This window comes from Convolutriloba macropyga, chromosome 11 (genome assembly GCF_964194025.1).
Source record: "Convolutriloba macropyga chromosome 11, txConMacr16.3, whole genome shotgun sequence".
Taxonomy (NCBI): Eukaryota; Metazoa; Xenacoelomorpha; order Acoela; family Convolutidae; genus Convolutriloba; species Convolutriloba macropyga.
The window spans coordinates 8,148,030-8,167,430 of NC_134478.1; the positions used below are offsets into that span (position 1 = coordinate 8,148,030).

Sequence of the window (19,401 nt, forward strand, 5' to 3'; positions counted from 1 at the left end):
AAAGCTGATGAAGGCCTTTTGCGAGACAAAATTGCTTGTTATGACCATTTTATGAGCTATATGTCGTGGTACTACAAACACAAACACAAAATGATACTCATTTTTGCAATTTTTTTCAGGTTTTTTGAAAATTTTTGTCATTTTTTGAGTTTTTTAGCCCTAGTTGTCACGAAACCTCATCTAGGGTTTAATAAGGGGTTGGATGATAGGTTACTGCACAGTTTCTAGTGGTAATGGAACGGTTTTCAACTTTTTGACATCATGAATTTTAGCATTTTTTGACAAAAGTTGCAAATTTTTCATGTTTTTTGACATATTTATTGTCATCCTTCAAGTTGTTTGAGTCCCAGGGGCAAGAAACCCATATTAGGGGTTGGATAATAAGTTACTGAAAAATTTTTAGTTGCCATGGAATAAGTTTCAACTTTTGAATATCACAAATTTTAGCAATTTTTTTTAACAAATTTGCATTTTTTTCAGGTTTTTGAAAATTTTCATCATATTGTCAGTTTTTCCAGTTTCAGGGACCAGGCAATCTCCGTTGAGGTTTGTTAATAGGGAACTGCATAGTTTCTAGTAACAATGGAATGCTTTTTAACTTTTTAATGTCTCGAATTTTAGCATTTTTTTGATAAGATCTGCAATTTTTTAATGTTTCCTAAAGTTTTTGTCAGTTTTTGATATTCGTCGATTTTCAAGTGCAAGAAAACCTATTCCACGTTTTGATAAAAAAGTTACTGCATGGTTTTTAGTTTCATGGGATTTGTTTTCAACAATTTAACCTTTCGACTTTTAGAAATTGTTTGATAGGATTTGCAATTTTTTTTAAGTTTTTTTGTTTTTGGACATTAAAAGTGATTTTGAACATCAGTTGCTCAGCAAAGCAATTCAAAATGAACAGAGTCAGTATAAAAAATTGAAGTCAGAAATAGAAACGGGATAAACCCATAAAGCCCAATTTTAGATGCCCACTATTTGAACGTCGTTCCTATAAGTATTAGTTACCTCTCTCTAATGCTTATTGTTATTGATAGTAGCCCCTGTAGCCTCTCTCTACGAAACAGAAGTATATTCAACTACGAAATTCCATCAAAACAAATCGGACTTAAAAAATGTTTTTGTACAAAAATCTTTTTTTTTTCAATATCTTCTGTTATTTCAATCCCAATCATGCTTATTGGAATCAACGGCGGCTATTTTCCGGCAATTTGCCGGGTATGTTCACTCTGGTCAACCATTTTTAGTTTTGTTGTTGGAACTAAAGTATGAAAGTTTGAAAAACAAAAAAGAAAGGATGTTGCTTTGCTGACAGGATTGCTAGTCTATTTAAGTCTCAGGTACATATTCAGAGAATTGAGCACTTGTATCTTATGCATCATTTTCGCCACAGTAGCTCAAAATGCAGGAGCTGTGACATTTCATCAGCGATTTGCAGACAACTACTATTTATACCAAAAAGTTATTAAAATAATTTTGCGAAGCAATCCCAAGCACGCAATCAGAGTGTCACTTTACGCCTAATTATCTTGAAAAGTCATTAATTTTTGCTCCAAGCACTGCTGACTGATTGAGTCGGTGGTCCTCGAAATTCCGATCAAAGTTCATTGTGTGTAGTTTGTTGTTATAAACAACTTGAGATATCTGCAAATTGTTCAAACGTTGTTTTAGAAGGTGGTCAGATAAATTATTGTAGTGGCTGGGTTTGAAAAAAGAAAATTGTATTTATCGTTGCTCTTTGAAAATGAGACTAATTATACTAACTAATAAGAAGTTTTCTAAAGTTTGCATTCACTTTCACCTGTAATGTAACATGTTAATCTGAAGCAAGCTATCAAAAAATTTGCGTAATTGGTACGTTTTGCTAGCAAATGATTGACTTACGTTTTGTGGTTTGTTCCAAATCTGAGTTTTTGTAATGTAACGCTATTAATTAGATGTAGAGAAAAGCTTAATTAAAAGAGATCATCCTTTTCGTTTATGTTCAGTGCTTTATTGTAAACCATTTATTACTAACTTCAGGATTTTGAGTGGTAAGTTTATCTCTTCGTTTTCATTTAATAGTTTTGTATACGCTTTCTGGGTCCCCGTACCAAACCTTTTTTCGTTTTGTTTTGGTAAATAAATTAAACGGAACGGGGTCATTGTTCCTAGTCTCAAATAATTTTTGCGGCAGCCTCACAGAATTGCATTTGACTAAATTTTAACCGCATAGTTTTTTGTGCTCTTAAACAAAATTCTTAGCTTTTTCCCTATAAATCTGTTTTTATAGCTGTATTTTTGTTGTGATAGACGAATGAATGTGCAATCATTGGTGTAGTTTTAGCTTGTTTTTAATTTTTGTAGATGTTTATAAAGATTGTTGATTTTTAATAATTGAAACTTCTTATTAATTTTTCTGCTTTTCGTATGACGCAATCATGGAATTTGATGGTTGCTATTTGTTTTTTGTATTTCTTTTTTCATTACTAACGAAGTTATATTAATTTCGTTGCTGTTAATATGGCCATTTTTCTACACCTGAAACTTATACATGGTGCCATCATTTCATTCAATATTAGCCAGGCTGTGGTCAAGCTCAAGCTATGGTTAAGTGGGGGGGGGGGGGGGGGGGGATTCACGGCTTTCCGCTATCACAATGAAAGATTGAGAATAGTAATAAAATATAATTGAGTCGATTTCGCATCCTGATAGGAAAAGTTGCAGGTTTTCAGCAATAATTATGCTCTTAAAATATAACTTTTTCGTTATTCAATAAGCATTAGTTTGCGTAGGAGAGGTCAGTGTTCTACCGGGCGAGGTTGTTTAAAACATTATGTACCGATAATACTCGTTTTGATTGGTTTTATTTCAAATTCAGAGGGGCTCTGATAATGAAGTCCAATAAATTTTTAAATTTGAATGGTAGTTGTATTGCCGGAGCGGTAGTGGACGCGAAATAAATTCTTTTGATGAATGATAACAGCATTTCAGTTCAGAGATTTTTAATTGATCTCGAAGCAGTTATTGCGCTTTTGTTCTAGAACTTTCTTTGATTTCTTGAATGACTTTTTCACGCCTAAGCTCTTCTTTTTCGAGTGAGCTAAGTTGCTCTCGCTCTGAAGTAAAGTTTGTTGCCTTTATGAAGGCGATTGTGAGCGAAAGAAAAGTCAAGCGATTGTAGGCTGGTGGTCAATAGTCAGACTGTAATATAAGTCAGACCAAGAGGTCAGAGGTTCTGTGGAGTCTGCGCTTTTCGCAGTCATAGAACATCATTAGGTTTAGGGCAATTTTTCTACTTAAATCGGTTTATATTTATTTTTGTGCGATAATTTGAGTTATTACTGATTAGTTTATTGATTTTCTTTAATTTTTTTTTAAAGGCCATGTCGAGGCTTTTCGTGGTTTAGTTTTAATTTTGATAAAACTTTTTGAATTGCTATTCAGTTGTAGCTATTTTGGCCGATCGATATATGCATCTTAGAGAGTTGTGAGTGGTATCGTTAAAAAGCAAGTACATCATAGAATAGGGAATTAAAAAATTTCTTCGAATTTCGTATTTACAGGGAGTTATCGAGGTTTAAATTTTTGTGAATAATCGACAGTTTTTATTCACATTTTCTGTAATTTTTGCAAAAATTTGACACAATTTCGCTAATATAATTTAAAATAAGTTAAAGTTTTTAACGGTAGATTGTTATTGTTACCGTTAGCGATAAAAGGGCGTTGCTGAATTGTTTGATTGAAGTTTTTTCGGCCAAAATTTTGATAATATGTTCAAAATTCATACTTTTTTCATCAAAATAGGCACAAAATATGCTTTTTTGGTCCACATTGTAAAAATTTGCCAGAGTTCGTGACCCAAAAACCTTGACCCAGACTCCCTAATCTGCGAAAGAGTGCGGGTTGAAATTAGGCGTCCTATGAAAGTCTTCTGGAATTAAAATTTTGCCGTTTTTTTGCAAATTTAACTCGGTAATTATACAAAATGCATCGCTTTTTTTTCAAATATTTGAAGAATTTCAATTAACAATTGGCCTAATCCAAGAACTTGGAACACTTGTGCGTTTTTTTAGGCTAGCGGCAAAATCAAGTATAGGTTTGATATTATCTTTGATTCTTACACAGAAACATTTTAATTTTTATTTTGGTGCTGCCTTTTTTCAAAATATTTTGCTTTTGTTTCTTTAATGTTAATTACTGACAAAATTTTTAATTCACGGCTCAGTTAATGACGTCTGCTTTTTACGTTACGTAAACATGGGGACAAGAAGTGTAGATATAGTTTGTCCTTTTGAGAACCTAGGCGTTTTTATGGCTTTGAGGAAGAGTTTTAGTAAACTTCAACTGAATTCTTGTGTTTGCCTTCAATTGTTATTCTCTTTACATTTTGATTTTTAAGTCTAACCATTCAAAGATACAAATGGTTTGCTGAGGAGGTTTAAGTTAACCTGTTCCGTACATTCGGTCGGTAACTAATGTCTCTTATGTCATTGAATGTATTTGTTTTCGGGAATTTTCAGTGATTTTTTGAACTTGTCAATTTTTTGTACTATTTTAGTCAGCGTTTTGCTTATTCTCTGAAAATAAAGCGCAAACTTCCTTCTCTATAGAATCCAAACTAATTTTGTGGAGGATTGTTTTAACAGAACGTTTTCTTGCTTATGGTACCACGAGTTTTCATACAAAATTTTGTGATATTTGTGCATAATTGCCCATTTTTGCTGTAGTTTGTTTCTTTGGTAAACTGTAACATAACTTAACAATATAACTAAAAAAGGTTTGTCTAACGAGAAATATTAGGTAATTGAAGGTCTCCGTGGCCATATAGATAAATAAATGAACTTAATAACTGATAGTGGAATATACTTAATGGTTCTTTTACTTTCAAACTAAATCTCTTAAAAAAAATAAAAATCGTATTCGACTTATCCCTTTTTGTTCTTTTTGAGTTTTTTTCGTATTATACAATGTATAAGTTCCTAATTTAGCCTCATCATTGAGAGGAATTTTTAATAATTGGTTGAACCAAACCTTCAGGGCTTAGACAATTTGTTTCAGAAGAAATTTGTGAAATTTAGATACTTTTCAATTTTTATGGTTCTTTTTGCTGTCATTTTGTGATAGTTGTTTTACAATAAGACTATGATGATCAATGGACTCGCAAAAAAATGTTTGATATTCTGTCGGTTAGTATTTTATGGATTTAATGGCTTCAACACTGTGGTTTTGTAAAATTATTTCTGAAATTTTTTTAGTCCAGCTTGTATTTAATGTTATTTTTTAGTCTCAAGATTTAATCTCAGTAATAACGGGCGCAATTAGTTTTCCAGGAAATTGCAAGATGAACCGTCTACTTTTTTATTCGAATGCTTATGTTGGCTATGAATCTTGAAATTATTTGTTTTTTAAAAAAGACAGTAGATTTTTGAGATTTGCCAATCTTTTTTCTGTTAACTTTTAGCTTAGCATCTCTATAGTCAAGTCACGCCCTTTATCTATTGTCTTGTATAACGGTTTTATTTGGTCAAATGGTCTTGGTTCTTGGTACAAGAACAATCTTTTCATAAAATTTTCTTGATTTTTTTTCATATTCGCACTTTTCATAGGTTTTTTTTTAAAAAAAGTATCACAATTATGAGCGTCATTTCCTTTGAATCACAAATGATGTCATTAGAAAAACGCAATCGAAAATCTTAGTCAAGTTTTGTAATCATTTGATTTTTATCGCCGTCTTTTCTTATGGTCATTTTATGGTATTCTCAGGTCTCATAGGCCCTCTAAGGTAGATTGTTTTACTCATTTAGTAGTTTGTTGAACGATATGTTGATATGTTATCTTTTTTATCTCTTCCTCATTTGGTAGACAATTAATGGGAAAATGTAGATGAGCGGGGTTGGAACTTAATGTGCAAACGCACATTACCGAGACTCCTTGTTCTGTTTAGTTCCAATTAAAGGAGCAGTTTCTCAACAGTGGACAAATTCAAAGTCAAAAACAAAATTGAGATAGAAATGAGCTAAACCCATGAAGCCCGGTTTTTGATGCCCATTAGTTAAATTATTACATTTTAATCGTTACCAGGTCTAATGCTTTTGTTCTCCGACTAATCCTATTTCCATCCTTTGGAAAGCAGGTTAAGCAAAAATTGCCGCTAACTTTTAATTGATCTCAGACGAACTTTATTGCAATTATATTATTCCTGCGGTCTTTTTCAGTCAATTTTTCTCTCGAACGATTTTTCGACTGACCGACTTTAAACTTCCGTCCCCAAAAACGGGATCAACTGATAAAGCACGGAGGTGAGCAGCTCTTTAAGTGCTTTGCTAGTTTCTAAGTGTACAATTAAAGCCGCTGATAAAACATTAAGTCTTACCGTAAAGGTCAGTTTTTGGTGTCTTTGATGCCACCTTAAGCCGTCCCCGCCTCGCGACCGCCACCCCTTGTCCTTCGCCCCATATCATTCCACCACGAAGCCCACCACTCGGCCCCCCTCTCCGTCCCCTTAGATCCCATTCCACCCCCCCCCCCCGCGCTCAAACTTTAATGAACTCCCCTCTATCCTCCCTAAGCTAAGTCCAATCTGTCTACTTCTAAAGCCAGTCGTTTGAGCGCAATTTGTTTAGTTGGTTATATTTGATAATTATTTGGTTTTTTATATCTTTGTTTCCTCTATTCGATCTTTCGTCAATTACATCTTAGTTGCCTTTTCTAACCTTGTTTCAGTTTCAATTTAATTTGTGGTAATTTATCGGGCCTATTTCCAGCAAGTGTTAGGCTATGTAAAAAAGCAGCACGACGAGCAAGTGCACAGAAGAAAAGGGCTGATTGCCACATTTTTGCTACGTGTATCAATATCACGTTTTTAAGGGAAAAATTCCCTTGAGGAAAAAATTTGCATTTCAATTTTGTGGCTGAATTCAGTACGCGTTAAAGTGCTGATTACGTTCGGATTTTCGGTTCGCTTTTTGAACTAATCTGGAAATCGGTTTTGCACACAAACAATTACACATGGCGTTGCTTTTATTTTTTCAATTATGCAAATTTCATGATCGCTTTTTGAAAATAGATTCACAAGCATGAATTTTGTAATTTTTTTAAGTTGGAGTTAGAGTGACTTACAGACATCGATCAGTAATATAAGGCACTCTTTAAATTAAAAGAGTATAAAGTATTGTTTCTGAAATGCTAAATGTCGTTGATCATTTTCTGCATCGAAATTATTGTCCGCAAAAAATTTACCCCGTTAGGAAAAGCTCTCCATATCTTGCGTTTTTTCATGCTATCATTGCAATTGAAAATTTGTTCCTTTTTTATTAAAAACAGTCGGCAAAACCGCTTAAGCTAATGGGATACCAACAGAGCGGTTAATTAGACAAAAGCAGCAATTTTCCGGGCTATTCATTTAATTTGGTCTACGAACACAAACATAATGGCCGTTTGTCCGTTTTCTCGCTAAGCTATGTCGCCTTACTATTTGATGGATATACATGTTATTTGCGCATCCTGTTTGCAAACCCATTGACTTCAATTGTTACTTCTTATTTTTTTCTGGGGTTATCTTTTCATTTTCCCATACTGCATTTTGTCTTTTCTTCTACCCTTTTGAATTTTCCCTAAAGCTTCCAAAATGCCTCCCCCCTCCCTTAACTCGCCGCGGCGTTGCTTTGATCTTATCTTGGGAGCGGTTCTGTCTGTTTTTCTATACATGGTGTCTTTGTGAGTGTTTGTCACTTATTCCCCGTAGCTTTCTCTATTCCTATGATTAAGTATTCCATTCTCAATTCCGACTGTTTTGTCTATTCTTATTAGCTCTCATTGTTTTCCATTTTTCACTCAGAGATATTTGAATGGGCGTCAAAATTTGCAAAAGCGACGTTTGAGCGAACTTCCCTCGTTGGTTTCCTTGAACTATATCAACCTGGAAATTTCACGCCGTTAGTGATCATCCATTATGAAGTTCGGCATATTTTTTAGTAAAAATTTCAAATATTTAGCCATAAAAATCCTGCATATGCAATCTTAAGCAGATATTATCCAAATTTCCAAGTTATTTTTAACTGTCGTTTGAAACTGAAAAAGTTTTTTGTTCTGATTATTTACGGGATGCCTTTGATCGGAAATTCAATGGAAAGTGCTCCGGGTGAAGGCTTTGTGGTTTATAGTGTAAAGAGGAAGAATTTTAACTACACTATCATCTACAAAAGTGAGTACAATATCGGAATATATTTTTTAAGTAATTTTGCGTTGCTCATTCAGCGGCAATTCAGTAATAACGAGACGTCGCTTCAAGCAATTTTGTTCTGAGAAACGCCCAATAAAAGATTTAAATTTATATATTTTCTAGGCACGCTATTTTTTCCTCCAGAAAAGGCTATGGAAATATGTCTGAGACAGTCTTTCTATTCTGTCATTGCTTTTTCAATGAAACGTGGCCTATAGAAATTAGTTGTTTATAATTGAGAAGGATATAACTCAATGGACAGTCCTGACAGATCTTTAATTAAGCTGAAACTGAGTTCGTAGCTATTATTAATAGCTGCCTTCATCTTCTTGTTTTACTGGCTCAAATGGGTATTGAAAAGACCACTTTCTATTTGAGCAAGTTTTATATAACAATTTGGTACAGTTTTGTGGATTTGAATTATTTTTTGTTGAGAAATATGACAAAAAATGGCGAAAATCGGGACTATTTTTTTCATTTTTTTTGCAGTTTTTCGTTTTTTTTCTCTTTTTTAGACAAGTTTCTGAGCCTATTATGACTTGCCGATTATTTTGCGACCATCTGGATACCCTATTGGCTAAAAGCAATTTTTTTGGATTTTTATGCTTTTGTAATATTAAAAAAATTAACTTTTTTCCAGTTTTTTAGTGCAAGTTGTTTTTTCATAATTTGGCCTCAGGTATTTTCAAAAATTTCATAAGTGGTTTTAGTACGTAATAATTGCCTTGATGAAGTATTTTTGGCATAGATAGTTATTTTGGGGATCTCAATTTACAACAAAATTTGATCAGATTTGTTATCATATTTTAATAGATTTGATTTTTGTTTTCTTTTTTGTTTTATTGTATTGATTCAAGATAATCATAATTTAGTGGGGACACGTTTTGTCTGATGAGTAGTTAGATGGCGCTTAAACGGATTTCCACTTCGAGTCGTTTCCGCAATTCTTCTGGCTATGTTTTTTTGTTAAGATCTGTTCTCACATTTTCATGATTTTTGAAGTCAAATTGGAGTAGTGATTTTGGTCACAGTTTTTTTTTACAGTTTTTTCGATTTTATGGATCGGATTTTTTAAATGGTTTTCCCAACCCATTCATAGTCCGTTCTTGGTCTAGTTTTCTGTTTAGTCAATGAAAATTCTTTGAATTGTACGTCAGGACTTGTCCTGCTATGTATTTTTACTTCGTCGAACTTTTTTTCGCTTTACCCATTTTGCCGCTTTTTCAACATTTTGCGTGAAATTTTTTTGACTTCTTTAGGCTAGATTCACTCTTCTGTCATTCTGCTCAAAGTCCTTTTAAACAGCAGCTGCTCAGCAAAGCAATTCAAAATGAAGAGAGTCAGTATAAAATAATCAAAGAAATAGAAACGGGATAAACCCATAAAGCCCATTTTTAGATGCCCGGTACTTGAACTTTGTTCTCATAAGTTTTAGTTACTATCTATAAAGCTTATTGGTATTGATACTAGACCCTGTAGCCTCTCACTGAGAGACAGGAGTATGTTCAATGACGAAAAAACATCAAAATAATTGGCGCTTAAAAATGTTTTTATACAAAAGTCAATTTTTGTTAATATTTTTTTTTTCAATCCCAATAGAATTATGGGAATCAACGGCGGCTATTTTCCGGCAATCTGCCGGGTATGTTATTAGTTCTACTGGTGTTTTGAGTGCTTTTTGTACTGCTTTTTTTTTCCCGACAGTTCTTTTGTCTGACCACCGTACTGTCGTGCTTTTTGTCTAGAAAATCCGGATAGACTGGAATGAAGCACGAGGGCATTAAGTTGTTGAGCAGTTCGCTTAGACCCGTGGTAGTTTCTAATCAGACAATTCCTACTTAAGCTGTGGAGGAGACAAGTTCATGGTGTGATTGGTGGTTCTTAAGAGTTTATCCACAGCACCCCCCTCCTCCACAAAGAAAGCGCAAATATGTGATGTAAAAGGGAAATTTTAGCTGGTTTGGATGCTCCCCGCCTTATGTCATATATCCCCCACCCCATCTTCCCTGTGCTCCCTTTACCATCTTAACTTTTTTGCATCATTTTATGTAACTTCTTTGAACTCTCTACGCTAGTTTTTTTCTTTGATTCTGTGTATTCTTTAAATGGGATATTTTTAATTGCTCTCAAACGAAGTTTGTAGCAATTACATTAGTCCTGTCGGTCTTTTTTATGCGATTTGTCGCTTGACCGATTTTTCGTCTGACGCTTTTGACTTTTCATCCGTCCTCAAAACGGGATAAACAGGTAGCGCCCAGTGCGCTTTAAGTGCCCTTAGAGCCTTTCAGGTCTGTCTCAGCTCAAACTGTTTTGGAGACTTTCTACACTTATGATGTGAAGGGCGATACATAGAGGTTTCGAGACATCCCCACTGTTAACCCCCCCCCCACCCCCAAATTGTCTCCCCCACCGCACTGTTGCCCATCCCCCCCCCCCCCCCCCCCCCCCCCCCACCCCCTTGACTACCGACGAACAACCGATCGCTAAAAACAGCAATTTTATACTAATTTTCTAAATTTTTTCAAGCTATTCAAAACTTTTGTCTTTTTTGAGTTCTTTCAGCCCTATGTGTCAAGCGACCTTCTTTAGGGTTTTGTTATAGGTTACTGCATAGTTTCTAGTTGTAGTGGAATGGTTTCAACCTTTTAACATCCCGAATTTAAGAATTTTTTTGACAATCGTTTTTCAATTTTTTCGCATTTATTTGTAACTATTCACGTCTTTACATACACAGTGGCCAGAAAACGTCGTTAAGGGTTTGATAAGTGAGTGAAACAATTTTATGTGCCATAGAATAGCTTTCATTTTTTTAATATGACAAATTTAGGCAATTTTTTTAAATAAAACTTGAATTTTTTGACGTTTTTTTTTGAAAATTTTTGTCGGTTTTTAGGTTTCTCCAGCTCAAGAGCCGATGAACCTCCTCTAGAGTTTAACAATACGTTACTATACAGTTTCTAAATGTAATGGAATGTTTTTAAAGATTTTAACGCCACGAATTTTAACATTTTTTTCTAAAAAAAACTTGCATTTTTTTTCCTTTTTTTATTTTTGTTATTCAGGTTTTTCAGCCTAACATCAAACCTTTGTGGTTTGATGATAAGTTACTGGAAAATTTTTTATTGGCCATGGATTAGTTTTCAACTTTTTATTGTCACAAATTTATTGTCACAAAGTTTTCTTTTTTTCAAGTTGCAATTTTCAGTTTTTGTTATTTTTTAGGTTCCTCCAGCCTCAAGAGCCACATAACCTCCTCTTGGGTTTGATTATATCTTACTGCATGGCTTCTATATGTAATGTAATGTTTTTCAATATTTAGTTTTAGCAATTTTTAAAAAATATTTGCAAGTTTTTCGTATCTTTTTAATTTTTTTTTAATCATTTCGGTACCAGGGTCTTAGGGAACTCCTCTAAGGTTTGATGATAAGCTGTTGCATATTTTCTACAGTTAATGGAATTGTTATCAGTTTTTTAATGACTCCAGCTTTGTAAAATTTATAGATAAAATTCATTTTTCAAATTTTTGGAAAATTTTTATGTTCCTAGTTTATGGATCTTTATGAACCAGTGAAACTATTTAAAGCTTGAAATAGGGATACTAAATAGTCTCTTGAGACAATGAAATGGTTTTTGAAGATTTTGACATCTTTAATTTTGGCAAGAGTTTGTTAAATTTTGCGATTGTTCTCAAAATTTTTGGAATATTTTTGTCCTTTTCTGAGTTTAACGATCATTTCTGACCAACGAAGCTTTTCAAGTTTTTCAGATGGTTTACTTGGCATAACTCCAGATACAAACAAAAGTGTTGAACATTTTCACTGCGATATCTGGAAGCTTTTCTTTTAAATTTTGCAATTTTCTGCAAATTTTTAAAATGTCAGTTTTTGATTTATTTACTAACAAGGCTAGAAAACTAAAAGTTGCAGTGTCGAATCAAGCTAGAGCTCGCCCCACTGACCGTGGCTAGCTACTGACGAAGGCGTTAGTCGGTTATGTTTGATTCTTTTTTGCTCGCTGTTTTTTATTTTAACCATTCTTAAAAACCGGAAACGGCTGTTGCCTCTGTTCTGAATTGTAAAAGTTAATTGAAACGGTGGTCTTGAAGAATGGTTTCAACAATGTTTCTTCAATTAAGACCACCAATAGTTTTTGCTTTGACGTTTTATATTGCAGATTTGAGAATCAAGTTTGAAATTTGAGGTCATGCTATTTATTTTTGAGTGGTGGTTTTTTTTTCCTAAGATGTTTAGACTATACTTTTATACAAATCAAGTTGTTATCTCATCAAATGTCTTCCGGAACTGATTTTGATAAATGTGAAAAGGTGATAAAAAAATTTTCATGGTTGTCATCGACCATATTGTTGATAACTGTCAACAATAGTCATATTGTTGACAGTTACCAAGTTATCTAGCGGTCAGTCTAAGATTGGATTCTTGATAACTGATATTCAATTTGCGCTTATTTTTTTACTATAATACTTTTTATGATCGGAGCACCTTATTTTCATTCGATTAATCAAAAATACATCAAGATTAACACAAGATAAATGGAACTTCGGGTGCGTGGTAGCTTGTGCTGGACAAATAAAAGGAGAATAGAAAAAGAAGTTTTAGCAATATCTCAAATTCTTCTGTTATGAGTGAATCAAATAATAGTTATCGTAATGGTCTTTATTGCAAATATACTTGAGAAAATTTACAAGATCTTGATAAAAAATATATGCATTTTCTCATCTCAATGAGGCATTATTAGAATCAAGTCTATATTTGGCCTTCAAAATATTTCGGTAGATGGAGAGATCATAGTAATAAAGGAGAAGATGATTTGCGTCAGAATAAGGAACGTACTGTAGGACGATACAATATTGTTAAGTGTTACCAATTTATCAAATTGTCTGTTGTCAAAAGAAGTTTGGCAATTATTTGTTTCATGTTGGTCTTTTTTATGTAGTTTCTGCTGGATCTAAGTCGCTCTCATTCGGAATTTAAGCAGCTAATTTAATTCGTGGTAGTTTACTACTGAAAGTCAATTCAAAATTGCGCCAACGTTTATTCGTGGTCTATTATAATAAGCTTTGATGCCATCATTTTTGGGACACCTTTTAGTGGCTTTATACCCCCTCCGGCTGAGGCTATGTAAAATTGACCCCCCCCCCCCCGCCCCAGCCTCTCGTTTGAGAGCAGTCCTTGTAAGCTCTTGTTTTGAAGACAGGATCTAATATTTCCTCGTTTGCCAATGCCATTCACGAGAATAGTTAGCTGTATTCGCTAAATTTTCTCTTTTTGTAGAGATGGAAAATGCAATAATCTATTTTCGCAATTAATAGAAATATATTCAACAGTTGTTTTTTTTCAGCTGCTGACGATATCCAAACAAATACAAGGCGTGACTCTCAGAGTACAGAAAGCACCCGCTCTCTTACCAAAATTCCCTCGGCTAGAATAAGCCAACCAGAAGATACTTCAGTCGGTGAATTTGCTACTACAGCCAATTATCAACCCACAGGAAGCTTTTTCGAAGCTCACGACACACGGACCAGTGTCGGCGATAATTTTCAAGGTATCTTTTTCCGAAGCTGCGCTTTCCTTTGTAATATTTTATTCAATTATTTATTATAGCTGCGAAGCTGTAAGCTGAGCGAAGCTATATTGTGATGCTCCTGGTTTTTTTACAATTGGGGCGCTGTCTTTTTTTACGACTCGAAGAGGAGTAATGGTTTTCTCTCGGTCTTTTTTACAGGAAGTAGATTTGTTCACGCGGCATTTTGACCCAAAAGCGAAAGTGAGAAAAGCTGTCTTGGTGAACAGATTTTCGCTAAGCAAGAGAAGTTTTTTGTTCATGCGCTGCGTTTAGTGAATGACTTTGAAACGTAGTTTCTGACTGAATGTCACATATAGATAACCGTTTTTAGCCGTTTTTTTCGTCTAAGTGGCCCTATTTTTTGCTTTTAATTTGGTTTCCTGTAGAAATAAAGTTTATTCGATACTATTTTGAAATATCAACCTCGGAAATTGATGTCAGTGTTTCGCAGACCCTGAAAATGCGTTTTAATGTGAAAATTGGCACATATTTCTTGATTTTTTAGTTAATTTTTGGCTTTTTTCTATTAATTTCTTCATTTTTGGATCTTTTAACCGTCTTTTTGTCACAAATCAGTTAATATGGCAACTTCTCTTTGATAATTCATATAATCAACGCCTCTTTGTACCTCGATGTAATTTTGTTTTATAAAATTGTACATATGCTAATCCAATTTTGATAGTTTTTTTCCGATTTTCGTCAGTTTTTTTTGTTTGTATTTTGGTTGTAATTGCTAGAAATAGTCTTTTTGTGCAACATGATGGACTTTAATTTCGTTTCATTTAAAATTCAATCATTTTTTGGCGTTAAGTTTTTGAATAACAGTTAAAACTTTTTCATAGATGCGGTCTTAAAATTTTGTTGACCAATTTTTTTTGCAAAATTTTCAATGTTTCGTATTTACTTTAAAACTTAAGTTTAGTTTGAATTTTTTTAAGGTCAGAGGAACTCATTTGTGCAGTATAGGTCCCTAATAAGAGGATTCTGCGGAATGAATTTTAACAAGCTTTATTAATTTATCGCTGAATGTTTTTTACCTAAATTTTTGAGCGGCGTCGATTTTTTCAATTTAGATCTTTATCTGTTTGTATCTCTATTATATGGCACGCAGGTCTTTTCTTTCGCAGCTATTCCGGCAATCTGCTGGCTATGTTTACCTTTTTCGAAAATAGTGCTACGAGCTGTTAATTGTACTGATGTCTAAAGTCTATCATATATAATGAATCCCTTTTCAAACAAACGATTGCACAAGTTTTTTAAGAATTTTCGAATTCTAGTCAATCATTTTTTTTTGAAATTGTGTGGCTGAATTTTTCAAAGAATCTTTTTTTACATTAATGTGCTAAAGCGAGCTGCTATCACGTAAAAGAAATAATATTTTTGAAATAATATTTTGTTGTTAAATTGTATGAGCATCGTTAAACCGATATCAATAAAAAAAATTACCATTGATCTTTGGTAACTAACTGTATCACTTATGTGCACAGCGAATTTAACAATTCTTGAACTGCTTCAAAAATAAATTGAAACATAGGCCGTGTAAAGAATAACTTCAAAGATTGTTTTAAGCCTAACATGTTTTCTCAATTACAATTGATATACCGCACTGTTCTCAATAACCAAGCATTGAAAAAGCTTTAACTAATCGTTTTATTAACTATTTTTGCGTCAGCAAGCTTTTTATGATTAAGTTTTTTTAGATTTTGAGATTCACGAGACCCATGTACCATCAGTGACCTTCAGCAATGAAATCGCAGAAGCTTTTGTTCATGAAAACGGAAGCATTGTCCAACCAGAATTAGAAAACGAATTCCAATCAGAAGAATCCGATAGTTACTCAGACGATTGTTCGGATTCTCTTAACGAATCCCAAATACCTCCGGCCACTGCTTTGAAAAGCTGGCAGAGTTCTGATACTTTGCACATTGATGCGAGTGCGTTCACAGCCAAACCGGCTAGTGAAGATTCTTCAAAGAATAATAATAATTTGCAAGTTAACGGAAATGGAGCCCACGTTTATTCGTTTGTTGGAAGCTCAACGGGAAATTCGGACGAATTGAATCATAGTTCTACTTACAAACGCAGGTGGGTTGCTCTTGACTGCCCGGACGTTTTCGTTCCTCTATTTTTTCATGCGTTTTCTATTCAGTAGAGATTACGTAGAACATTGAAAAGATCTATCTCCAAACTATCGTGGTTTCAACTATTTGTCGCTACCCAATGATTTAAAACTTATTCACCTTGATAAGACATGCATGATCTTGACATCAATATTTCATGGTAATCCCTGATGAGATCCTATCAAGATACAACGTTAAATTTTCTTGACAGCATCTTGTTCTAATAATTTTTTACCGGACAAACAACTTTTCATGCAATAAACCTGAAAAAATTCTCTTTTATCGAAGACTCCATCCAGCTTAGTGGGTGCATACTATTTGCACCCCCAGACGCGCGTGTCATATTTTTATGGCACGTGGACTGTAACTGGGGGATGCACAACATACTGGGGGGTGGGGGTTGGAGCAGAAACAGAAATGATTCAACATTTTTTTTTCATTTTCAGGTATAAAAAGAAATCGGAGTCTGATCGTAGCCAGTACACCCTGGATTCCATCAGAGCCAAACTGAGCAATCCACTCAACAACTCCAGAAGTCTGATCAGCAGCAACCAAAACAACCCCTGGACCAACAACCATTCAAGTACAACCCTATCGCCCAACGAGAGTACCCTAGACTTTGCAACACACAGGTCTACAAATTACCCAAAATCTAGTGATTTGAAACCCGGCGAAGAAATTGAGATGCAAACTATAAGTGGACCTGTTCTGACCTCCAATGGTTTTGATGACATGGACTTTATGATGACGTCAGAGCCTGTGGTGTCCAGGAAACCATTCATGCAGGCACAAGCTATGAATGGAAATAGGGGAATGGATCAGCTGGATTTGTTCAGCGGGTTCGACCACAGATTGAGTCAGAACAGGGACATCAGGGTAATATTTTGTAGCTATTATTTGGCAGACCGAAGAGAAGAACTGATGCAAAATTGGGTCACGAAATCAAGCGGATGTATTCAAAACTTCTCACTAGTGCTTATTTATGACTTAATGTAGTTATCTAGTTAGTAACTGTGTGAAAGAAGCCCGTGCATTGGGGGAGGGGATTGTAATATAATAGAGCCGATTTATAGAGTCTGATTTATCTAGCAATAATCTGGGAGCAAAAGTTTCTGCAATCAATATCAGAAGGCTCATGTGGAATTGGACATGTTGGCATGCTATAGAGATATGATAATTGCTCCATTTATCACATACGAAGTTATAACTTGTTATACCACTGTCAGTGTTTTTCTTCCAACAGACTGTCGACACTCACGATGGTGTAGGGGGAGGGATTGCGGGAGACTACAGAGAGATGCCTATCGATGTCCCTGGACAGGATCCCAATGCAGTCTTTGGTTACAATGCCTCGTCAAACTCGCCCTCTCATTCTTCGCCTCATGCTGTGCTGCCCAATGCACTACTCACAACCTCCAACCATCAACAAAACAGGTCTGTTGCTTTTTTGGGAATATTTTTTTGTGAAATATGAAGATTTTACGCATTGTACCAGCAAGTTCGTTGGACTAAAGCGTTAAAATTTTGAAGATGTTTCTTTGCCTTCTCCTCCTCCCCTCATCTTACCTCTCCTCTCCTCAGCCCCTGCAGCGTCGACCCAGATTCGCTTGTTCTTGCTGCCATGAGTCTATGGTGTTTACTGGTCTAAGTGGTCCATTTTTGTGTTAGAAGACCAAATGAGATACCAGAGCGGCACCCTAGACCTCCACCTCCCGGCAGACCCCAATCTTCCCGACTTCAGCCTGGTCAGTCCCAGTATGGTCCACAGAGTAGTAACAACCCATTTGCACCTTCATCATCTGCTGCAGTGGCACCCAGTCCTAACATGTTCTTTGACGAGAGACTCACTGAGACTACCTCTATTGGAGGCCACATTGAATCCCCAGACGAAGACGCCAGAAGAGTCATGGTTAGTTTCATTACTTCATCCTAATAGCAGGGGGGGGGGGGCTTATCTGCTCTAGTGCATTTTGTTGGGTGCTTTGATGCAAATTGCAAGAGAACATGAAATTAGAAATCAATCCAAACATGAAAGCGAAGTTTTTTCTATAACTGATTAATTTGAAAAGCACGCTTGAGAATGCTCGTCACATTTAATAATGTCAGCCTGTCGAGCGTTTGTGTCAAAACTGAAGTGACAAAGAACAAAAAATCTTTCAATAAATAAGAAAGCGTTAAGTATGTCATCAGCACTCCAGGTCAAAAATGTATTTAATTTCCCAAACGATTTCACGAAGTTGTAGTCATGTGAGTGTTTCTAATGCACAATTTTTGTCTGGCAGTTTTTTACTTTTGAACTGACTTCCGTTCTTGAATTTTTTAAAGTTTATGTTATCTGAATTGTCCTCTCATTCAGTGAGACTTTAGGCAGAGATTTAGTTCTGTTCAATTGAAAAGTTAGTTGTAAGGCAAAAATCTAATTCAAGTGAACGGAGAAGTTGGAAAACTGCAACTCCATTAAATATTTAAGAATTGGTATAAATAGTTAGCTGATATTCTGGTAACATGCAGAAAGATATTCTGGTAACTTATTTTTGGCTCATTTTTTTTTTTAAAACGCCCGCGGAGCGATAGCGATGCTATTCTTGGCCTTTGTGGGTTTTTTTTGTTAGTTTGGCGTTTTTTGTTGCGACCCGTTGATCGCTCACCATTAAAATCAAAGAGAATTTTCACCTCTGCAGCTGAATCTGTATTCGGGACGTCATTTTTTGCTCTCTTTGGTATGAGTTTTTAGTTAAATAGTGTGATTAATCATACATGACTCAATAAAAAATTGACCTCCAAAATCAGAATGTAAGCTCTAATTGAGATTGGCGGGAGCTCAGAAGAACTAGATTATTATAAAGCTCTATTAATACTCTTTTTTTTACATTTGATTTGAAAATGAGGATAGAATGAAACAAAAATTTTTCGTTTCACTTTTTCCGTCGTCAGTCCATCATCTTTTTAAACAAAACGTCTCGACGGTTTGTTTTGTGCATATTGTCCGGCAATCTGCAGTTATCAAAATTTCCTATGTTAAAACTTGATGTTCACAGATACCCACTGCCGTTAAGCATTATGCTTCTGCATAACGAAAAAGTTGAACATAAATGGTCATCTGTTAAGTTGGACCATTAGCTGAAATGACCTTAAGCAGATTTTGAGACAAATCAAGGTAAAAAGTTTTCGTAGGTAAAAATAGTTAACCTCGATTAGAAAACAATATGAGCCATATTTTTAACGATGTTTAACAATTTAACGATATTTTCAAGTTCTGATTTCCCAAAGAGCTATTTAAGATTTCCCCATTCTTTTTAAAGAACCTTATATATGCAATCAATTTTGCGAAGTATTTTTAAATTGTGAAGAACGTATGTTATTAACAAGTGCCATGTTCGAGAAAGGCGGATTATCAGAACTCATTAATTTGGACTATTCTTCGAGTACGTGCCAAAGAAATATATATATAAACTTTCTGAAACGAATTTTTTTTAAAATTTTGATTGATGATACTGC

At 34.7% G+C, this 19,401-nt stretch overlaps 2 protein-coding genes across 3 annotated transcripts in view; one reads left to right on the forward strand and one right to left on the reverse strand.

The window, feature by feature from the left end:
• The window catches only part of LOC142349484 (coiled-coil domain-containing protein 89-like), a 188,827-nt gene that overhangs the window by 137,996 nt on the left and 31,430 nt on the right, over nucleotides 1-19,401 (reverse strand). The window lies entirely within an intron of this gene.
• LOC142349480 (uncharacterized) overlaps nucleotides 1-19,401 on the forward strand; it is a 161,565-nt gene that overhangs the window by 30,927 nt on the left and 111,237 nt on the right. Inside the window, exons 1-6 of one of the 2 annotated variants that reach the window (XM_075401067.1) lie at nucleotides 8,068-8,182; nucleotides 13,559-13,762; nucleotides 15,484-15,868; nucleotides 16,350-16,779; nucleotides 17,147-17,337; nucleotides 17,572-17,812. In XM_075401067.1, the coding sequence (XP_075257182.1) occupies nucleotides 8,083-8,182; nucleotides 13,559-13,762; nucleotides 15,484-15,868; nucleotides 16,350-16,779; nucleotides 17,147-17,337; nucleotides 17,572-17,812 (1,551 nt within the window). In that variant the 5' untranslated portion in view covers nucleotides 8,068-8,082. Of the gene's footprint in view, nucleotides 1-8,067; nucleotides 8,183-13,558; nucleotides 13,763-15,483; nucleotides 15,869-16,349; nucleotides 16,780-17,146; nucleotides 17,338-17,571; nucleotides 17,813-19,401 lie in introns of those variants that run through there. The other variant, XM_075401066.1, reaches the window with a different exon arrangement.